Below are 24,098 nucleotides of genomic sequence, written 5' to 3'. Positions count from 1 at the left end.
CACACACACACACACACACATTATCATAAAATGATGTTGTATTTCTATCTTTCACCAAACAGTTTACCTTGAGGCACTTCACTGAATTTGTACTTAGAAAAAAAAAAAAACTAAATGTGCCCAGTGACATAATGTTAAATATAAATGTCATGTTTCAGTTAATATATGCAAAATCCTGACAACTCATGTTTATATTATAGAAAGAGTATATGATGCAATGTGTCCACTTAAACTTTGACAGGCATCCTACATCAGAAATCATGGCACCCACATCCGCAGCAGAAAGATAGTGTTGGGATTGCTGATATGTTGACAGGTAAAATATGCGAGAGAAACAAACTTGAAGATTAAAATGTATAATGCCTAATGATGTGGGGTGTTTAGAACATTCCAAGTTGAATCACCAAATCCCTGGAATGACCCATATGTTTTTGTATATTTTCAGAGGCGGACAAATTACTCAACTCCATTACTTGAGTGAAAGTACAGATACTGCTGGTCAAATATTACTCCATTACAAGTAAAAGTTGTAAAGACAGAGTTTTACTTAAGTAAAAGTACAGAAGTACTTGCTTTTAAAAGTACTTAAGTACCAAAAGTAAATTTCCTTTTTTATGTCAATGCACATATTTTTTTATTGTTGTACGTAATACTTGCAATACTTCTGAAGCAACTTAGGATACAATAAACCTACTGAATACACTGACTAGCTTGTAGTATCTTTGGAATAAAGAGCTTTTAGAATGTTAAAAACCTATGGGGGAAAAAAATTAACACCCCTACCCACCCCCACAAAAGCAGGATGGTAGTGATCTCACACAGCTCTGACAGTGTGTGCACACATCTATGTGTAGCCATTCATCCACATTTGAACTGAGTGGACCGTGAAATCCTGTAAATACAGCGTGATAAGGAAGGGGAAAAAAATCAAACCTGCTTTAAAACCCAGCAACACAACTGTGGCTGTATAACTTTACAACAGCAGCACTGCTTTAACAGCTAGACTTATTTAACATCAAAACAAAAATGTAAAAAATACTGTCTAATCGCTCTCGCTGTACTTTGATATCACCCACAGAACGGTCTGTACACCTTTTGTGTTTTATTAAGAGATGCAAAACAGTTCTTCTGTGGCTTTATAGGTAATATTTTCACCTACACAATTGAGCAAAATCAGACAATATTGTGTCTAATATATACCACAATATTAACTTCTTATTATTGAATTGTTGTAAATAAATATCACATTTGCAACTGGTCAGTGTTCAAAAAATGCTGGGAAATCATTTCATGTAGCCCTACAAGAGTGATTACTGATACACTGTCTGAAAAAAAAGAAAGTCAAGTTTTAGAGAAGAAAAAAATCACCCACTGACTTTCAAAGCTGCTACATAGTAACAACTTTCTACTTCCAGGACCTTGATAGAAATGTAGTGGAGTGAAAAGTACAATATTTGTCTTTCAAATGTAGTGAAGTTAAAGTCATAAGTTCCCAGAAAAAAATAATACTCAAGTAAAGTACAGATACTCAAAAAGTGTACTTAAGTACAATACTCAAGTAAATGTACTTAGTTACTGTCCGCCTCTGTATATTTTCAAATAAACGTTAACAGCCAACTGCTGCCTTCTAGTGGCACTTCATGAAATGTTCTGTTGCACTGAGGTACCGCCCAAATGCTGGAGCTGAAGCAGATTCAGGTGTTTGGTGTGAACCGTTTTCCTGCCTTTGACATTATTTGTATATTCTGTAAAGTGTTGTCCATTAAAAGCTAAGCATAAAGCAGACCTGTTTATAATGTTTACGCATATTTTTTCCAATCATTTTTTGTTCTCTATGAATATTAATTTATGAATTCGCTGCAGGACCTATGATGTAGGCTAAATAGAATTCTTCTTTTCATTAAAATATTTTAAAAGCTAGCCTACGAGTTATTTATATCTGGACTTTTTCATGCTAGGCTATATTTGGAGATGTTGATCAGTGCAGTATTACTAAATATATTTGAGGTGAAATATGAACATTGATATGCATGGCACGCATGATTACAGACATACTGTAACGGGGCTGACAAGACGTGAGACGTGTGGATCCATAGGCAAGCTTTATTAACATGAGAGGAGGTCAGAAACACAGGCAGGGTCGAACGGTGGCAAACAGGTATGTGGCGGGCAAGACACAAGAATAGTCCTAGGGCTAGCGTAGGTCAACGATTGGCGAACAGGATCACAAGGGCAAGACTAAAGGGATAAATCCAGGAAAAACAGGCACAGATCAAAAACCGAGAAAACAGACAAGGCAAGACTAGGCTGGGCTGGGCTGGGCTGGGCTGGGCTAGGAAGCTAACGAGGGCTCTGTAGAGTAGCTATCACTGCTGGCGATAAGCACATACAATACTCGGCCGAGAATGGTTGTTTGAGTGACTGTTATATAGTGAGTGAGTGATATGAAACAGCTGTGTGCAATCAGTGCAATGAATGAAGTCCGGGGTGATATGCAACAGTGTGTAGTGCGAGAGTCAATGAAAATGGAAAGGGTGACCTCTGATGGCTAGCAGACGGAAGTTCATGGACCGCATTCGTGACACATACAGGATTTAGAAATGACAGAATTCATATCGAAATGCTGGTTGGTAGCATTTAATTGGAAAATGGGTATTTATTTATTTATTTAAAAGTCTATAAAAAAGTATATATGTTTAAAAGTCTAAAGTGACCTTTATAGAACTTTATAGTGAAATTTATAGGACTATTCTATAAATAAATAAATCAATAAAAACACTAATGGTAGATGTTAAAACCTGATAACTAAACAAGAGGCCGTCCCCATCTGTATCAGCCAGAACATTTACACGGAGCAGGTTTGAAATCAGTGACATTGCAGTCCATATGATAAGAAAGTGTGTGAACAATTGCACATCAGCAGCAGACACACCTCTTTAACAACTATACAGAATGAGTGCTTACTGAAGAGATAACAGTTAAATTTAAAACCTAAATAAACTATTGACAGTTCATGTTGGCTTTGTCAATCAAATATTAATAATGTATAAACTTATGTTCTAAAGCTAAATCATCAAATCCTTACAACCTCACATAGTTTTCAAAGAGAAACTCCATTAAACTCTGTTCAAAACTTCAGCCTGTTCTGACTTAGTGTGCTATGTCATTTCGGATTAAACTAAATACAGAGTTCTGGCATGAAACTCTAGATGGTGCAGTCCGATAGGTCTAACTCAATCTGACCTAATGACATCATCACATGGCACAGCTGATAGGTTCTCTCCTGTATTGGTAGCCAATGAGCTCGCTGCTCAACATTCAAATATATGATTATTGATTAGTGCTTGCAGTAGCAGTTGCAGCTTGATTCAGAAACCCTCCACCTTCCCCAACTCCCCCTGTATAGATCTGCTACGAGGTGATTCATGTACGCTATATGGGGGTTATTTCATGTATGTTATATTTGCAGCAGCAATATTTCTTACATGCTCACAGCAGCATGTTGTGGATGTATTGGTAGTAGCAAGTCTCTGTACTTGCACTGCCGCAGCAGCGTAGCAGATCTATTCCGCCAAGACCAAATACATTAACATTGTCATGTACATTACCATGCCAATCCCTCCAAGAGTTGTCATGACAGAACTAATATTTAAAATTTTATGCTTCCCAAAAATATCTAAATTCATTTTAATTCAGAAATTAAAAACACGTTCCACATAGAAGCGATTCAGGTCTCTGTACTCTGTTTCACTTTTAAATAAATTAATATTTTTTTATATTATTGACCCATAAATCTTATCAAAGCCTTGCAATCCAGTATTACTTCATGCAATCACTATGGCTCATTCAAATTTCATATAACCAAAAAGCTGAGCACAACATAGGCCTTTGAGATTACCAACAGTCTGTCAATGGAAATAATAGTTGAAATGCGATAGCTCTAGATGAAATTATTGTATGAGAGAGGAGACCCTCTTCTAGGTAAAGTGTGAACTACAGGCAATCAAAGCAAAAAGTTGATTACAAAAGGGGAGTGTGACTATGATTCACTGAGAGAGCAAGCCTCAGCAAGAGATTGGACCTTACCTTTAACCTTAGCATCAATCAATGCCTTGCTGTCTGCTTGATCTAATCACAGTTCAAAGTCCCTTCCACGAGGCACTATCAACAGAGTCTGTTTGTGCTGCTCACTCTTTTCTTTCTAAGCCCTTCGGCTTTATCTGTCTCCCCTTCTTCTTGGACCCTACAGACATCATAGGACCCGGGGCTACATCATGTTTCCACGTGCGCTGCCGCTGCTGCTGCTATGTATCTCCACAGGCTTGGCTGCCACGCTTATCCAGGCCTCTTCTGGTGCAGCTGTAGTGGATTCTCCAGCTGACGGCTCTGTTTTACCTGAAGCTCAGGCTGGTGAAACCCTAGATGACATCTTGATGGCAGATGCCCCTGTTGAGGGAAAACCTGCAGAGACCCAGAGCTCCACGCAAGAATCTGAAGATGATTCAGACTGGGGCTTAGGTTCTATCAGAGGGGGTTTCCAGGCAGTGAATGGCTATTTTGACTCTATACTGGAGGTGATGGGGGGTCGAGATGGTGTATGTCAGTACCGCTGTAGATATGGTAAGTGAAATAGTACTTGTATTTTAGTCTTTTTAGTAGAATAGTCTTTGTATTTTATTATTTGCTCAGTGTGCATTCTAAATGCTTCTCAGATTACTGTCACACTATATGCTTTGGGCAAAGACTTTCTTTCATTTGGGCAAAGACCTTTCTTTCTCCTGTAGAATGCAAAAGAATGTGAGTCTGTACAAAAAAAGCTCAGAAGAATGTTGACTGCTTGTGACCAAGTGTTTCAATCTCCAAAAATAGCCATAACTACTTTTAGTATACTTATATTTTCTAAAGCTTGACTGATGTAGTCAATATGAATTGTCATAGTATGGAAATGAGAAGAATATGTACATTCTTCCAAACTTTTCCTTTTATGCTTCCACTGAAAACAACAACAACAACAGTAAAGAAGGTAAAAAAATGACTGAATATGCATTAATTTACAGCTACTTCAAAGAAACATTTATTGTGCTTTACAATTTGCATATAGTGTTTAACACTGACACTACTAATGAAAAACTAAATAGGTTTTATTTGATTTAAAGGCAAATCTTGCTGAAAAATATTAGGAAGATCAGGCCCTTTCTATCGGAACATGCTACACAACTCCTTGTTCAAGCCCTTGTTCTGTCCAGGCTGGACTATTGCAATGCTCTCTTGGCAGGTCTTCCAGCCAGTTCTATCAAACCTTTACAATTAATCCAGAACGCGGCAGCAATATTAATTTTTAACGAGCCGAAAAGGATGCACGTCACACCTCTGTTTATCAATTTGCACTGGCTATCAATAGCTACTCGCATAAAATTCAAGGCATTAATGTTTGCCTACAAAACCACCACTGGCTCTGCACCCCTTTACCTAAACTCATTACTTCAGTGTTATGTGCCCTCTAGAAGCTTGCGTTCTGCAAGTGAATGTTGCTTTATTGTGCCATCCCAAAGAGGCACAAAATCACTTTCACTGACTTTTAAATTAACTGTTCCCTCCTGGTGGAATGACCTGCCCAACCCAGTCCGAGCAGCTGAGTCCTTAGCCATCTTCAAGAATCGGCTAAAAACACATCTCTTCCATCTTTATTTGACCCTCTAACTCTAGCACTCTCTATTCTAATTCTATTCTTTATAAAAAAAATAAAAAAATAACACTTGCTTCTCTAATCTTTTTGTATTCTATCTATTTGTTTTCTTTTTATTTATTATACAATTAACAAAAGCAAAAAAGGCCTCAAACACTAGCTTCTCTTTTCTTTTTCTATTCTATCTGTGTTCTTTTATTCATTATATGATTTTTTTTTTTTTAAACCTGATCACACCACGCTACAGATGACAGTAATAAATCAGAAAGTTTCATATGCTTATACCTGAGAATTTAGAAAGTACTTTATTTATCTCTTGACTTTATATTTCTGATTTAATTCTACAATGACACAGACTTGCATGTTCTGCTTAGCCTTTGACTGTTAATTGAATACAAATTAATGAAACTGAATACATGCAGAATTTGATTTAATTAGTTTAAATTTGTACAAGTTAATGTTCTTAATGTTAAATGTTGCCTAAGGAGGGCAATGGATGTAGTTTATTCAATCAGTATTCTTCATACACAATAAAAGTGGTTAATATAGACCTATGTACAGTTTTAGCAAAATAATTGCATAATAAACTTCATGCGGGTTCATAAGTCCTACTGAACATTTGGTTGCAGGGCTTTGACTAAATGCCAAAGCTAAAATAACAAAGTAGTTGTAGTGTCTAACCTAATGCAACCATAATTTAAGATGATTTAAATAATGTTCCATGGACAGTATCACCTTCTCTTGAAATGATAAAGTCCATGCTCTGAATACCAAATGTGGAAATGTTTGATACGGTTTCACCATGCAGGCTATAGGAAGAAAATCACATTTACTCATAATACTTATAATACTTCTTAGATAAGTGTCACATATGTGACACGAATATATGATTTCTCCATTATGAAACAGGCAATTAAAACTGTCACAAAGAAATTAATGAATGAAATAAACAGATATTTCACATTTATTGACATTGGGGTTACCTCTGTTTTAGGACCTCTGCTGTTTTAATTCCATATTTTACATTTAGGTAATTTTATCAGGACTTTTGTGAAGTTTTAATAGCTATGCAAGTGATATTCAACTGTACCGTGCAGTTCAAGTTTGGAAGATTATAATTCCATAATAGATAGTTCTCAGCAGATGTCCCAAAATATAATAGTACTGAATAAGACTGAATTTGCTGTATTGGGTAAATACATTCAGAGAAAAAACATGCTGGGAAAAAATGGCTTCTTCAGTTTCAAATGTTGTCTGTAATACAAAAACCTGGGTATTGCTTGTTTAGATTTTGCTTTTTGCATAGTACCTTATTTAATTAAATTTTAGGTTACTAAATTTGAATACTGTCTGTAACTTAAGAAACAGCATGAAGCCAAATTAGTCCAGTGTCATCCAGGAAAATATTCATGAAAAACAATGTTTTTGGTGCATTATAAGTAGACCGGCGTAACTGCTTTTGATTGTTTCCACATTTGTAAAGCTCTCGATGCTATTGTTAAATAAAATGTATTCTAATAAAGGTCAATAGAAATTTTATGTTAATCACTTATTAAAGATATGATATATTATAATGTATCATTTCTGTTTTTCAGGTAAAGCTCCTCAGCCTCGTGCTGGATATCAAATACCGGAGCCTAATGGTTGTAGCACCTTACTGCTTGGCTTCCAGGTACCAAACGGTGTATGTGTCTCTTTATTTCTACTAACATTAGTGGCCAGTCTGCCTCCTTGAATCTTTGATACTGTATATTCTGTCCCCATGCATGGTCTGTGTGAATTCGGCCAATGAAGTGCACACTGGCCAATGAATCAAAGTTGTACTGTAAATAAAAGATCCATCCAAATAAACCAACTAATATTTACATGTTAGACAGGTGAAAAATGTGATGATTATTTTATACCTTTCTTGTCTGATACTTGATAACACAAAGACAGTCCTGCTTGGTAAAAGAAGAAAAGCACAGACAAATGACTTTGGGTTTTAAAGTATTGTACAGTGACATAATATGAAACAAGCTGGTAGATATCTCACTTCCAGGTTTGTAGCATATGAAAAAGGTTTGAATATAAAGCACTTTGTCACGAATCCTGTCCATGAACTTCCGTCTGCTTGCCACCTGATGTCGCCCTCCCTTTACATTGACTCTCACACCACACAGACTGTTACACATCACCCTGGACTACATTTCCCATGCTCCATTGCACTAATCACAAGCTCACCTGAAACCAATCACACACAGCTGCTACCAATAACACACACTATATAGATCAGTTTCACACTACCATTCAAGGCCGAGTATTCTGTAATGGAGCCGATGAGATGAGAGGCATGCGGATCCATATGCAAGCTTTTATTTACAGGCAGGGTCAACACAGGCAAGAGTCGGACACCAGCAAATAGATATGTAGAGGGCAAGACAAAAGAGGAATCCAAAACAAGCAATAATCCAATCGAGGTGCAAACACAGTCCGAATCAGCAAGGCAAAGGGTAAATCCAAGACAGGCTATAAACTTCAGGGCAGGCAGAAATCAGACAGGACGAGATAACAGGCTAGGATCAAGACACGGCAAAACAGACTATGAACAAGGCTAGACTCATGAACTTGGAAGGGCTCCGTAAAGTAGCTATCCCTAGGTGAGCGATAAATGCTGAACAATACTCAGTGTTGAATGGTGGTGTGAAACTGATTTATATAGTGTGTTATTGGTAGCAGCTGTGTGTGATTGGTTTCAGGTGAGCTTGTGATTAGTGCAATGGAGCATGGGAAATGTAGCCAGGGTGATGTGTAACTGTCTGTGTGGTGTGAGAGTCAATATAAAGGGAGGGCGACCTCTGGTGGCAAGCAGACGGAAGTTCATGGACAGGATTCGTGAGTTAGTAGTAAGTAAACTATATAACTCTCTTTTCTTACACATGTATTCTTGTTTTCTCAAGCAATGTTATAGTATAATAACATTTTAAAGGGGTCATATGATGCATTTTTTTAAAGATCATTATTTTGTGTATTTGGTGTAACAGAATGTTGACATGCTTTAATGTTAAAAAACACATTATTTTTCAAATACTGTACATTATTATAGGTCCTCTATGCCCCACCTCTCTCAAACGCTTAGTTTTCTACAAGGTTCCTCCTTCCGACAAGCGCAGTCTGCTCTGATTGGCCAGCTGACCCAGTGTATTGTGATTGGCCGAACACCACAAGCACTCGTCGGAAACGTAACGCCCCTTACCATAATCGCGAGCTTCATCTTTCAAAATAAATGTAAAGACAGAGCCAAAAAGGGGAACAAAGTCACATGACAGACACAGTGATAAAGCTGGTATGTGTGCAGTACACAAGCCACGGTTAAAGCAAAGTCAGAATGACCTCCTCTCCTAGGTTCACGAAACGGTCGTCCATAAAATGCATTGCTGTTCTGTTGTATGTAATCTTAAACATTCCTAAATGCATCTACTTTTGGAAGGCCAAATAAAGTGCTTTTGCTTTCACCTAGAAACACACAGCATCTCCCTGACATGCTGCTTCAACACTAACTGCGGTTACTGAAACCACACCTTCTTTCTTTGCGTGCACATTTGGGCGGCATTATGCTAATATTTCCACATAGTGAGGTAGATATGTGGCGTGGCAGAGTCTTAACTTTGATAAAGAATATCTATTTGGTTTTGAGACTTTAGTCTTTGCAACTTCAGGGATTTTATCTATGCACAATCAGCTTGTAACGCTCCAAAGAGAAAGGAAAACTTGAAATCGCATCGTCTGACCCCTTTAAGTAAACCCCTAACTGTGGCAAACTGAGATTGGTTGATTTACATCAGACTCAGTCAAAATGACACTTCCTTTCTAAGTGAATGGTTTTTGGCCATAGTTGCAATGTGCACCAGACCTCATGGCATTAAGTTAAAAGTCTGGCTCTGCATGACCAGCATTGCACAGGCCAGCACAATTTCAGATATGGTGCTCCTAAATCGAGAGACTAGAGCAGACTCTGTCCAGAACCTGATGGATGTTCACATTCTCTTCAGTTAAGTTTGGCATCCAGCCAAAGTGCTGATAGGACTGCTGTCAGGAAAGAGGAAAGCAAATGTGCCAATTACTTTCACACAAACATGGACAGCCCCCAATGTAATTTCTGGAACTTGAATAAATTCTAACTTTGAGGTTTAAGGTGTTAATTCAGAAATCACTTATGCAGGCGATATATCTGAATCCTCCTCTATGGGCGACAAATGTAATTGCCTCATGTTTCAACATTTCAAATTACGATGCGACTCTAACCACCATCACTGCATCTCTTAAATAACCACGGTTATGACTAAAGCAGGAGTCTTCGACCTTTTCACACCAAAGATGGACACCTTTGTTTGATATTGCTTAAAATGTAGTGATACATTTAAAGTCCGGCATATTATAGTTTGGGTATTACCATAACATAATTACATACTTTGCATACATTGAAATGTGATTTTATAATTATACATAATTATTGGTAACACTTTAGAATAAGGAACACATATTCCGTATTAACTAAGAGTTTTCCCTCAAACTCCTAATTTCCTGCTTATTAATAGTTAGTAAGGTAGTTGTTAAGTTTAGGTATTTGGTCAGATTAAGGGATCTAAAATATGGTCATGCAGAATAAGGCATTAATATGTCCCTTATAAGTGCTAATAAACAGGTAATATGCATGCTAATAAGCAACTAGTTAAAGTCGGCATGAAATGGAAGTTGCGATTGTCTTTTCTTCTCTACTGTGACGTATATCCAAGTGAAACGGCATCTGAAATGAGAGGGTGGGAATTGATTGGATCATTGAAAGTTGGGGCGTTGCTAACAATATGGAGGCAGATCTGAATGAATGCCAGTTTGCAGTTAGTGGTGGGGGATTTCTCTCCACTGGATTCACAGCCGACACCCAAGCATGAATAAATGTTTATTTATTAAGGATGACGACGACGATCAACGGCACAAAACATGCCTAAACAGCGCGCGAGAGAGAGAGCGCGACTGCCTGAATGACTGAGCCTCCATCAGGTTAAGTCATATTCATGAAAAAATTAGTTTGCGATGTCCTAAGAGTAATGTTGTCGTAATATCCTAATATCTTTTCAATGTTTAGGGGTAACGTACTCCCTCATGACTGGTGTCAGTGCTATAAAGTGAAGCATCAGCTTCAGCTTTTCCCCCTGTCGTTTATCCCAGCGTTTACCCCTCACGTCACTAGCTCCGCCCCGGTGCCATAGCACGTGACCGGAAGAGTAGAGGAGTCATTTTGAGGGAGACGGGTAAATTATTTATAATAAACACTACAATATTCCATTAAAAAATAAGAATTTTCAATTTTTATTTCATGGTGACTTTAATAGTGAGAATTGGACCTTAAAATAAACTGTTACTGAATAATTATATAAATTCATTATATAACCATTATTGATATACACAGACTCGCATACATTTCATTTCCTTAATTAATATTAATGTGAGTGGGACATTGAAAGGATGCGATCACATATGTTGTTCCATTTTTTTTTTTTTGTGACTAACAAGTTATTTGTGTGGTTCTTTGTGTGTCTGAACTGCATGTTTGTGTTTTAACAGTGAAGTGCAAAAGAGTTTTAAAGCTCATGTTGTGTAATTTGCTATTACTCCTCAGTTTGATATTGGTGTCCCAGCCATGACCAAATGTTGTAATCAGCTAGACATTTGCTATGACACCTGTGGCTCTAACAAGTACCGCTGTGACACCAAATTCCGCTGGTGCCTCCATAGCATCTGTGGTGACCTGAAGAAGAGTCTGGGCCTCATGTCAAAAGTTGAAGGTGTGAAACACACACACACACACACATTGGGTTTCCATGTTTTATAGGGACATTCCACAGACGTAATGTGTTTTATATATACAGTATGTAATGTGTGTGTATATACGTAATGGTTTTTGTATATATCTGTGTTGGAACAGATCCATTATCTGTTATGGCTAACCCAGCTGAAAATATTTTTGACTGATTATATGGATTGTCATTTGCAATCGCACTTTTGCACACCAGACAAAACCCCTCATATCCCTTCTCTTCCACAGCCTGTGAGACCTTTGCGGACACCCTGTATAACACCATGTGGACTTTGGGCTGCAGGCCCTTCATGAACAGCCAGAGAGCAGCCTGCTATTGTGAAGGAGAAGACAAGGATGAGCTGTGAAGACCTACAAACCACAAAAACACACCACCTTCAACACATATAAACACTTTACAAGTTTAAACTACTCCACACTAGGGGTCAGTATTAGGATGAATCTCATTAAAACACCCTGGTCACATTTCACCACATTAATGAAAAGAAACAATTAGGCAGATTTACTGCAATGAACAACAGTGGTGGTTGTTGTTGGATTCTCATTAGTTTAATATAGTCATTTTATTTATCGTTGTTATTATTATTATTTTTAATAATTGTAATTAACAATTACCGCATACATTAAATGCTGTATATGACATACTACTGCAATGAACAAATACTATTAATTTGCATTTACTAATTTAAGTAAAATATTAATTTTATTTGCATTGCAGAAAAAGAGTTGTTTTGCATGATCGAATTGAAAATTTTGCAGAAATTAGCCTAATGTTCCTAAAAATGTCACAAAGCAAGCAAACAATCAAACAAACAAATGTATTGGTCCTAAAAACTGACATATTTTATATTTCATCCATATTTTGGGGGGAAATATTACCTTTTCTTGACACGTTTTGTGAGATTCACCCACTAACCCTTGAACTGGTGCTAGTGAATTAGTTTTATATCAGTGGAAACTAAAAAAGTTTTATGTTGTATGTGTGAAAGTGTCTATCCCACAAATTTGCAGTGTGTGATTTTGTGTAGGTTTGTTTTATGGGAAGACAATATCCATAAAATATATAGTTTGTGACAACGTCATATGTCCAATTTGATAAACAATATTCACTTGCTTTACATTAAAAAATAAAAGAAATACAAAATTCCTACAATATCTGACAGTGTGTTAGTATAGAGCTACTAGTTAATTTATCATTACGGAACTTTGTTCCAAACTAAAGTTGTTTTGTTTAGAAATAATCAAAATATTATGATTGTTGAACCTCCGTAAGATATTTATGATATTTATGCAGAATGGGTGTTAAACAGTAACACACATGAATGTGTATTGCACTGAGAGAGACAATATGACTACAGACTGTGACAAAAATAATTTAATTGGCTGTAAAATCATTTTATTTTCCCCAGTAAAACAGTGTGAGCGTATATGCAAATTAGCATTAAAAACTGTAAAATGCCACTTGGTCTAACCTTTTTTGAAATGCCTAGGCTTATACTGTTAATTGCATACACAATACTTCACCTACAGTAGATGCATGCACATGGAAAGACATATTTTCTAGTGAGGCTTTATATAGTAAATATAATGTCGGAAGTAGTGGAAGGAAGCAACTGATGCAACTCATAAATGTAAAATTACTGCAGATACTGTATGCAGTATGGATGTGTTTAAATACAGTAAAGTAGCCTGTAGATGGCGTTGTGGGTAAGAGATTTTATAGGTGTGTGTGGTCTCATGGATCTGGCAGTATGCGAATGGATCCACTGGAAAGTAGGTGTCGCTCTTGGTGCTGGTCAGTCCAGAGATGTCTCCTCAAGCGCTTTCGGCAGCCCTGTGTACAACGAGATTCCCCTTGTTCCTGCCCACACACCAGCACATGGCAATGCAGGAACACCTCCTAATACACACACAGTACACACAAAAGTTTCAGCAAAGTAATAGCTAGCCCATTAGCACACAAAAGCACATGCATAGGACAGACCAGGCAGCTGTATTTCCCAGCATGCACCTGTTCCCTACTCACTCTGTTGTCCTTGCCAATGAACTTGAAGACAGGGACCTGGTAGTGTTTGGAGAGCTGATCTTTAGCCGAAAACTGATGCACCGTATTGTCTGAAATGCAGCTGAGAAATATAAGGCCATTAAAGCACAACATGTTCTCTAAATATAGACTCTGCCTTTGTTTAAAGGTGCCGTAAGCCATCGCTCCTCAAAATAGTGTGGATAAATTGTACCCACACAGAAATGACATTACTGAAAAAGGTGTCCTGATGAATCACACCTGCCTCTGTGACAGTATGCGCTAAACAGCTAAAAAAATGACAGTAGAGCCAACCAATCAGCTCCTGTGCCTTATATCTGTCAGGTTTGCTGAAGTATTCAGGTTTTGAAGATAGATTTTATGGTAGAACACTGTTGAAAACAAACAGTATATGCTGGTTAGATATGTTTTGAAGCATGGCAGCTGGTTTGAGCTGGTCCTTAGTTGGTTATGAGCTGGCTATATGCTGGTCATGTGCTGGTCCTAAGCTGGTTAGCTCCTGCTCAGCACCAGCTTAAAGGGTTAGTTCACCCAAAAATGAAAATTCTGTCATTAATTACTCACCCTCATGTTGTTCCAAACCCGACCTCCGTTCATCCTCGGAACACAAATAAGATATTTTTGATGGATTCTGAGAGCTCTCTGACCCTCTCATAGACAGCAATGTAATTACCACGATCAAGGTCCAGAAACATAGCAAGGAGATCGGTAAAATAATCCATGTGACATCAGGAGTTCAATCGTAATTTTACGAAGCTATACGAGAATACTTTTTGTACGCAAAGAAAACAAAAATAACTGCGTGAAGCAGCTGACACAGAACAGCATACGGTGTTTGCGTTCAGTGGATATTCTCCAAAATGGCACCAGGGTGACGTGGAGCAGACAAATTGTTGAATAAAGTTGTTATTTTTGTTTTCTTTGCATACAAAAAGTATTGTCGTAGCTTCGTAAAATTGTGGTTGAACCCCTGATGTCACATGGGTTATTTTACCGATCTCCTTGCTACATTTCTGGACCTTGATCGTGGTAGTATCCTTGCTGTCTATGGGAGGGTCAGAGGGCTCTCAGAATTCATCAAAAATATCTTAATTTGTGTTCTGAAGATGGATTACGGGTTCAGAACAACATGAGGGTGAGTCATTAATGACAGAATTTTTCATTTTTGGGTGAACTAACCCTTTAAACCAGCTAGTTGAAGTTAGTAAAATGGCTAAAATCACTTATAGCACCAGTCATGGAGCATGCAGAATGAGTGTACAGAACAACATGCCTTCATTTTTGAATTATTTGAAATGCCTACCCATCTCTGATTAGGTAGTATTTTAAGGCCTGGTCAGCATTGGGACCAGGGGTGGCAAAACAGCTGTCTACAAAAGCAGCAAGGCCATCCACCCGCTCTCGAGGCTCGACGCCAAAGTACAGCGAATCACGCAAATGCAGTTGAGGAGGTTGGTTGTATGCCTCGGAAAATTCAGCGTTTTTGAAGAGCTCCAAACTGAAGGGGAATATTCCTTCACTGTGGCCCGCTAACTCGAGTGCTGTGTTGCGCAGACTGGGCAGGTAGCCATCCGACACCTCGTACTGCCGTGGAAACTCACACGTAATTGGCAGCAGTAGTTTACTGGTGTGCACAATCAAGTCCCCATTGCTGCTGGGACTAGACCGTGGCAAACCTATTACCAAGTTGGTGCCAACAATTTTGTCATCAATGACCTGGAGAAGAGAGAAAGGAAGTTGATGTTCCATTACATTCCAAGAGACCTATCAAATAGTTCACATGTAATGGTATTCACCACCTATTTTACTTCAGTAATGTGAGAGTGAGGAAAAATATGGAAGCTAGGACTTTAGGATTTTATCCATTAGGGTTGGATTCTGAGTAGGTGTTATGGATTCAGTCCTGCAAGTTGCAGATTATGAAGGAATACCATTGACAAGTACTTTTGAGGAGGCTTTTTGACCAGTAAAGATCACAGCATTTCCCAGTGGTAACAGTTCTTTTTGACTCTATTATTATTTGCTGTTATTGCCATAAGCTGCATAGCGATACTACTGTATTTACACTAAGTGCAAATACACTAAGTGCAAATAGCATCTATTGCTATTTCCACTAAGTGAAAATAGCATATTTTCTTAGCGATAGATGCTATTTACACTAAGTGAAAATAGTCATAGTGTCTATTTACACTGTGTAAAAATAGCAGTGTTTTCTGCTATTTATACTACTTATTGCAAGTAGTGGCAAATATCTGAACCTCAGTATTGTAGTACATTATAAAACAATATGCAATAATAACGTATTGAGTGTAAATTATACGTTTTACTAAAATTAATAAATGGATGCTGACCTATTGGGACAATAAATCCCTCCCTACACCTAACCCTAACCCTACTCTTCATTTTCAACTTTTCGATTATTTTCCTTAACTTTTATTGAAAATAAATGCCTTTCTGGTGTGATATGAGATGTGAAAAGGGACAAGAATGAGTTCGGCAAATAGCAGATTTGAACTTGGGTCAACTGTGTCAAAAAGTCTGCACTACATGTTTTACCACTTACACCACTGGAACTGTTATTTGACAGCCATCTTATGTAATGTTGACTAGCCCAACTGCACATTGGTGGGTGAAGTTAGTGCAAAGAGCCTCTGCCAACAAGGTGGGCTATTTGCACTTAGTGTAAATAGACAATCCATTAAAGGGCAACTGACAAGTTTTGGTCCTGGTGTGCATGAAATCCAATGACTGATCAAAGTTTGAAAAATACATAATAATTTTTACCTGGACCACAGTGCCACATGTCTTCAGACTAAAGTGGAGGTTCATGTGGGTGCCATTGGAAATGCCCCGGCAGGAGCTGTTAGACAGGAAGAGGTCAAGTCCTCCCACCAGTTCTTTGGGAATTGAGACCTCTATGGAACTAGGATCACACTGCACAGGGACTGCACACAAAACAAACTTCGTAGTGAAATCTACAAACCCTGACAGAAAGAGCCACGAGGTAGGAGAAATAGGTTCAGCTCACCTTGACAGGTCCGTTTGTCATCTCCCAACGTCAGACCCCGGGGACAATGACAGTAATATGAGTCATCCTCTAAGAAGCATCCATGGCTGCAGCCTCCATTCACATTGTCACAGCCAGCAGTCTCTACACACAACCACAGAAACCACAATGCATGAGTTAAATGAAAGCCTGCCCATATTCAGGATGCTCTGGTTTACCATGTTCTTACCTTTACAGCTCTTCCCGTCCTCGTGCAGTACTTTACCTGGTCCACACTCACATCGACGAGAGCCCTTGGTGTTGATGCATATTTCTGCACATCCTCCATCGCCTTTCTCACATTCGTTCACATCTTAACACAACAGATCGCAGTTAAAAACAGAAGCAGATAAGTGAATGTGGAGTAGAAACTTTGAAGGCAGCATCCTAACTGAAATATATTGAGTTGAAATGCACAGGCAGCAACTTTGTGCGTCATTCAATGCTTCACCTGAGAAGACTAGACTCGAGTGCATTTGGATTGTTTTCTATATATGCAACGTTGATTTAGAATCTTTACCAGAACAGTCTTTGTGTCAGGATCAACACAAAATGCTGCCTTAAAATGTTCCGTCTGTAGGTGGATGACCGTTTTGCAACAAGGCCAGTCATTTATGTTGTTCTGGAAGTGGAATTGACAGTGATAAGTTAAGTTTCTCCTGAAGGGTAAAAAGGTTATGAAATGCTCACAGGAAAAACTGAAAGCTAGAGAGAAAGCATCAATGTGTAGGATAGATGGCTTGATGTCCTTAAGTATATCCAATCCGGTAAATGAACGCATTCAATTACATCTAATTGTTTTCATTATTTTGTTTACTCCTTATTTTCCTGTTGTGTCTTTGCCCCTACAGCATTTGGAGTTGACACTTTCCTCTCACCAGCTTACGAAGTAGGACTGCTTCATGCACTGTGTTCTTTCTGCAAATTAAGAAAGGATTTTAGGAGTCTAACCCTTCCAATTAGGGTTTGAATCCCCCAAGCCTCTAAGTCAAACTAAAAGTTGGAAGGGCTTTTTATTTTATTTTAACAGTTTTAAGTGGATCAGTGTGTGTAGACTACTTTGGCCTATACTATGGGTGTCCAATCCTGGTCCTAGAGGCCTGGTCCCAACCCACCAGCTTGGATCAGTGTTGCCAAGTCTGGGGTTTTACAACAGAATTGGGCTACTTTTACACTGTTGCAGGTTGCTTTTTTAGTTGGCGGGTTAAAGCTATCCCAAGGAATGCAATTTCAATGGAGGGGCCCTCCAACAGAGGGGAAAACCATAGACAAAAATTGCTATATGGCTAGTTTTGAATCACAGTTAGGCTGGTTTTGTTTCATAGACCTGGCAACCCTGGCCTAGAGTGTTGTAGTAATCCTGAAGACCTTGATTTGCTGCTTCAGGTGTGCCTAATTAGACTTGAAGCTACATCTGCAGGACCCCCAGGAGCAGGACTGGACCCTATACAGTCTTGCCTTAAACTTCTATATATCCGTGGCCTCTGGCTGTTCTTGTAACAACTACAAATCCTTAAGAGATAGAGACTCAGACTTGTGAACATAAGTTGCGCTCATTCTGATAGGTAACCATAGCAACAGCACCAGACGGGAGCAAAAAAAAAAAAGTTCTCCAAGACAAACTTCAACAGATTGTATCCTGAAAATTACCTACAGATATTCCTTTAAAACTATAAATTGCACTCTCTTCTTTTTCACCATTAAAGCATTGATTTAGCTGGCTGCCTTCGTACATTAGTGGATTGTTTCTCAATTTCGCTTTTCAACAGTCTTGTGGTCTCTTTTTCATTACTGCAAGAGCACTCTCTCATTCTAATCGCAATATAACTCTTCGGCTCTATAAGCATCTATTTTGGCCAGGCCTGGACCACACTGTTACTCACCCAGACATGTCTGTGCATCCGGGCCTAGAACCGTTCCCTCAGAACAGCGGCATTCTGGCTCGACAGGACAGTCAGCTCCGTTACACTCCACCTCATCACATATGTCATAGAAATCTATGGCAACACACACAACGAATCTGATGGAAGTCAATTTTATCCAAAATGTCAGAAAGACCCAGTAAAGCAGGAGGAAGACTTACGGCCACAGTAGACGTGGAAGCAGATGGAGGGTCGGGGCAGGCGGTACACATAGTAACCCTTAGCACAGGCCTTTACATCCACACTAGCTGTCCAGTGACAGCAGTTATTATTGAAGCTAGCACACGCTGGGAGGGTGACCATGCCATCGCTAGGCTGAGGGTGGGTGCCATTCAGCCAGATGGGAGCATGGGTACCACAGTGGTTCTCCTCGATACAGAAGGTTGGCATAGCATCCCCAGCCATCCCCGTAAAGCGATACCACTCTCCCGCCACATGCCGGTCGCACAGAGGGACTCCTGCAGAGTTGTTGACGTGGTAGTCAGTGTTCCGCCATGGTTCATTCAAACTGATATACGCTGAGCAGGGATCTAGAGCCGAGACAGGTAAAAATTGGTCAGTACTTGTCAGCACATATTATGCATTCCCATAGGAAAAAAATATTGCTAAGTGGTTGGTTTTCCTAAGCTCAGGAGACTTAGATGAGATTCTCATATATCTCTCGTTTTAGTATCAACAGCATTTCAGATGTTTCTCCTAAAATGTCTTAGGATAAATAAAAGTAGACACAACTGAGACATGAGAAAGTTCTGAAAGAAAGGAATCCAAAATGACAATGGGAGAGAAACGTGTGAGAAACATGGGAGATCTCTTTATTGTCTTGCTGTAATCTCTTGCAAAACTCCATTATAAAAATGTTTCACTGCTCAGAGGTTGCTTTTTTTATTGCAATGGGGTTTTTCACCTTTAATGGTCAGGACAGTAGAAGTAGAGACTGGAAACAATTGGACAGTTGAGAACTGAACAGGAGCAGGAAAGTACCTTTAGCTGGGATAGTTTAAATGTTTAAATTTATCTTCAATGTCCAGCATTGTAAATACACTACATTTTCCAAACACACTAGAAAGGACTTACAAGTGCAAGATGTTTAGTATAAGAGAAATACCTTTTTTATCAAATGTCACGCTAGTGTACCAGTGTTTTTTTTTTTTTTTTGCTTTGTTTAGCATTCAAATTGTGTCTTGTACAGCCCGTTTTTGCATGCATGTAAATATAGGTTATGGTTTTCTCTGTTAAATCATTGTACAATAAAACACGGTCTACGTAAAACAACTTCAAACATGACAATGCATTGATTTGACTTTGATAATGGTGTGGAAAAATGACATTGAAGCTAACCAGAGGGAAGAAAAATCAAACAAAAAGAGATCTCTTTAACATTTCAAATATTTCTCCTAGACAGAAATGAGGTTATTTTAATACTGAATGGAAACTTTTGCTTGAGTCTCCTGCTTCTCAAACTTGTCTCCTGAGACAAAAACTCTAGCAATCTCACAATGGTCTTCTTTAAAGCTTTAGAAGAGATCTTAACTTTACATACTGTGCATAGATATTTCTCCTTGGCTAGAGACTCTGGATCGCTCACATTTGTCTCCTCAGAAGTTTAGAAGAGATCTCAACAACATCACACACAGTGCTCAGATTTTTCTCCTTAACTAGAGACACTGGATCTCTCACGTTTGTCTCCTCTAAATTTCAGAAGTGATCTCAATAGCCCCCCCCCCCCTTTATTGAGTTCTTTTCAAGTACTTGATGCACACTTTGTAAAGTTGTTGAGATCTGTTCTAAAGCGTTACAGGAGACAAATTTGAGACCCCCAGATTATTTAGCTAAAGAGAAAAATCTGAGCACAGTGTTTGATGTTGTTGAGATCTCTAATCTAAACTTTTGAGGAGACAATTGTGAGCGATCCAATGTCTGTAGCTAAGGAGAAAAATCTGAGCGCAATGTGTGATGTTATTGAGACCTCTTTTAAAGTGTTAAAGGAGACCATTGTGCGAGTATTAGAGTTTGAGAAGCAGGAGACTCAAGTAAAAATCTCCATTCAATCTTAAAGTAACCTCATCTCTGTCTAGAAGAAATATTTGAGATGTTAAAGAGCTCTCACTTTTGATTTTTCTGTCCTATGGGTTAGTACATGCTTGGGCCACCACCAGACTGATGGTGATACTTTTTGTTAAAATAATTTCCTCTGACTTAATAATTTCCTTATAACTAATAAATAATCCCTTTGGGCACAGCATACTTAGGAAACATGATCACATTTGTATTCGATTGATACAGATTTCCTGTTTCAATTAACTAGTCACTAGTCATTAACACCCAAGAAATGCCAGTGAAAAACAAGAAACAGCTGATCAAAATAAAACTGAACACCTCAAAATTGCAATAAATCAAAGTCGACACAACACAAACACTATGCTCAAGTTCTCAAAAATGGTAAAAAAGTAGGCTAAATCAAAATCCTTCAAAAAGGTCTCAGCCATGTCATCATCTCACATATGAAACACTTGCATATATATAAACTGGTTCAGCCCATGAGAGTCAATCATTCATGAATCGGACAGACTACACTCTTTTGCCTGTAAAAGCCTGAAAGGACAACTTAATAGAAAGAAGTTTTATGCCATTATTTTACGCCAAACATTCTTTTTAATGCATCACATTCATTTGAGTTAATCTAAAGGGCTATTTATAGTTTTTATTGTTATTTATTTATTTTAAAAACGCGAGAAACTTGGACCCAGCTTCACTTGAAAGATGAACCGGTCAACAAGCTTTACAAGTTTTTAAGTTTTGTTGGTGAACAAGATGATCCACACGCTAGACCTCCACCAAACCAATACTAAACAGCATTATCTAGTCAGGAAATGCATGCTGGTCTATGCTGGAGGAGAGGCTAATATTCTCAGTGCCGTCTCTTCTGGAAAGTGTTTTTAACCAGAGCAGGTTTACTAAAGCTGTACAGATAAAGTCCTGCACCCTACAGCATGAGCATGCAACTGCTTGTTAAATAAGATCTGTTAGTACAAAACCCTTTTCCTTCAGTTGGTTGGCAGCTTTCAAAGGAAGGCTAATCAATACTCTACACTGCACCACTGCACTCTCCCTTACACTCTCAAATGAATTAGGTCCTCATATGAAGTTGGGCTGCTCTGCTGGACCATGTGGAAAATTAAAAATGATGCAGCATGAGGCGTGAATGACCATTAGTCAGGAAGCGGCAGCAGCTTGATGAGGCATAGAGGGAGAATCCTTTCACAGTAAATTATCACCTTAGATAAAACAAAATCCAAAGCCGCAGACAACACACTGTGCCCTGGCTTGTGGTAAATTTGCCCTGTCGTGCAGTTATAGCAGTGATCCTCAAATCTGGCTCACAAGATCCACTTTCTTGCAGAGTTTAGCTCCAACCCTAATCAAACAAACCTACCTGTGATTTTCTAATGATACTGAAGACATTGATTAGCAAACTCAGGTGTGTTTGATTAGGGTTAGAGATAAACTCTGTAGGAAAGTGGATCTCGCGAGCCAGATTTGAGGATCACTGAGTTATAGAATCAACTCTCACTGACCATATCTAATTCCAAATCATCACAACAGAGGTCAGGGGTCAGGTTTTTGGGCAAAAACACAAACCTTCAAGTGGATTGACATTTGCCTTCTCAAAACCCTGACACAATGCATTTAAATGTGACTTTTACATTTTCTGAAGGAAATGTAAGCAGTGCTTGTCTATGCAAAACCAACCACCATTATGCTAAGGTGTTGCTTTTTGTTTACTAAGAGTGTTTGTTGTTTTGGCATTTTGCTATGCTGTAACCAGGGTGTTCTGAATGGTTGCTATGTGATTGCTTACTGACCCAAGTGAAAAGAGCCCACCCAGTTTCTTCAGATATTCTGGTTTCCTCTGAGTTGCATGATTTGTCAAATGATGTGTAATCATTTGAATTTTAGAATTTTCCAAATCACAAACACTTTGTTACAGTGCCTTTGAAAACAGCACTTTCACACCCACAGACATGTCTTAATATTTTAATTAATATTAGAGGGTAGTACTATCAACACAGGCAGACTCTAGATAGGTCTGTCTCCTAGAGATGTTCAGTTGATACAAGAACAGCCGGAGGTCAAGGATAAATGGATGTTCAGGTCATGACTGTTTGCACAGCATTCTTGGACACTGTTACAATAAATTCTCATCTTTCACATCTGCTGCATATCCACACCCAGAAACATTTTTTTTTTCACTCCAAATATTGCTTATTTCTTGGGCATCTTTTGGTATTTGAAACAAATGGTGTATGAGCTCAAATGGAGAATGTTTCTTAATAAATATGTTTTGATTAATGATTAAAATTTTGTAGAATAGAATACTGAGCCAAAAGAATTGACTCATTTTAACCTCCTGAGATGTTTAACTAAAAAAAATAACACTATCTGTACCTTTATCTACCACTATGATTACCATTAATTTGGATGTCACACAACAGTATTCCTTTATTCCATCATTTATGGTATAATTATAATTGATAGTTCAATTTATTAATAAGCAGATGACCGCTAAGTGACCGGATTCAGGATTTGCATGAACTTACATTGAGGTACATTAATCATATTTAGAGACCAGCAGCTGTACAGAAACATATGACTCAGAATCTTGCTTGGTAACCATGGTAATTTTAATTAGGAATCTTTTTCAAATCTTAAAGGCTTAGTTCACCCCATAAATGACAATCCTGTCCTCATTTACTTACCCTCATGTTATGCCAACCCTGTTTGCCTTTCTTCTGTGGAACACAATCATTTGAAATGTAATTTTTTCTCTTTTTTTCATGCAATAGTAGTCGATGGTAACCACACTTCTTCAAATTTCTTCTTTTGTATTCAGCAGAAGAAAGTCATACAAGTAAGGAATGACATGAGGGCAAGTAAATCATTTTTTACTAACCCTTTAAGTCAAGAATTAAGATGGGAAGATTCTGTAATAAAAAAAACATCAAAAACACTTAGGGATGGGCCAAGTAAGAACATTTTGGCTTTACCGCTTAGCCACCACATACTGTATCAACACACAAAAACCACTCAGAACGCTCTTGTCATGATTCAGTTGAAATCAGTTCATTGTTGATTCATGTTGGTTCAATAACTGTAAAGTCCATCAGTTATGGAATGGGGTTAATCTATAATGCAGCTCTGGAGAAAACAGTGATGTGACTTTTGCACAAGTAAGCATGCCCTTCAAAAAATGCCAAATATATAGTACTATATAACAATATGCTGATCACAGTCATTTGAAAAACTGGAAAATGGAAAACTGGTTGGCAGTGTCATTTAGAATGAAACTCAGAGAATAAGCACTTAATAATAAGCAGTGTACATATAAAACAATACGTGCTTACCGATGGCCTGTGCTGTAGTCACGGCTTGTAGAAGAACAACCAGAGTGAAAAGCATGTCCATTGGTAGAGAGAAACGTATTTAACGAAAAAGCCACAGATGTACACCCAGTCATTCCCGTCTTGTCACAGTTTGTGGAAGAG

The 24,098-nt window shown here is 38.3% G+C and overlaps 2 protein-coding genes across 4 annotated transcripts; one reads left to right on the top strand and one right to left on the bottom strand.

Moving 5' to 3' along the window:
* Positions 1–4,136: 4,136 nt before the first annotated feature.
* Positions 4,137–12,339, top strand: LOC107551354 (group XIIB secretory phospholipase A2-like protein). Of its 2 annotated transcripts, none has more exons than XM_016232932.1 (4): positions 4,137–4,620; positions 7,282–7,358; positions 11,346–11,511; positions 11,772–12,339. In XM_016232932.1, the coding sequence occupies exons 1-4, from the start codon at positions 4,275–4,277 to the stop codon at positions 11,888–11,890; spliced, it is 708 nt and encodes a 235-aa protein (XP_016088418.1). In that variant the 5' UTR covers positions 4,137–4,274; the 3' UTR covers positions 11,891–12,339. The 2 variants fall into 2 exon arrangements, with proteins under 2 accessions (XP_016088418.1, XP_016088417.1); XM_016232931.1 differs by having other exon boundaries at positions 7,282–7,370.
* Positions 12,340–12,413: 74 nt separating this feature from the next.
* On the bottom strand, positions 12,414–24,098 carry LOC107551353 (oncoprotein-induced transcript 3 protein-like). Of its 2 annotated transcripts, none has more exons than XM_016232929.1 (9): positions 23,958–24,098; positions 18,717–19,085; positions 18,517–18,630; positions 16,824–16,946; positions 16,616–16,738; positions 16,372–16,532; positions 14,891–15,303; positions 13,570–13,669; positions 12,414–13,443 (listed from the first exon to the last, which is right to left on the bottom strand). In XM_016232929.1, the coding sequence occupies exons 1-9, from the start codon at positions 24,016–24,018 to the stop codon at positions 13,279–13,281; spliced, it is 1,629 nt and encodes a 542-aa protein (XP_016088415.1). In that variant the 5' UTR covers positions 24,019–24,098; the 3' UTR covers positions 12,414–13,278. The 2 variants fall into 2 exon arrangements, with proteins under 2 accessions (XP_016088415.1, XP_016088416.1); XM_016232930.1 differs by having other exon boundaries at positions 12,414–13,440.

The sequence above is a fragment of the Sinocyclocheilus grahami genome, unplaced genomic scaffold (genome assembly GCF_001515645.1).
Source record: "Sinocyclocheilus grahami isolate Dianchi unplaced genomic scaffold, SAMN03320097.WGS_v1.1 scaffold421.1, whole genome shotgun sequence".
NCBI lineage: Eukaryota > Metazoa > Chordata > Actinopteri > Cypriniformes > Cyprinidae > Sinocyclocheilus > Sinocyclocheilus grahami.
Note: the sequence above shows the minus strand (reverse complement) of the source record. Positions and strands in the feature narration are given on the sequence as shown.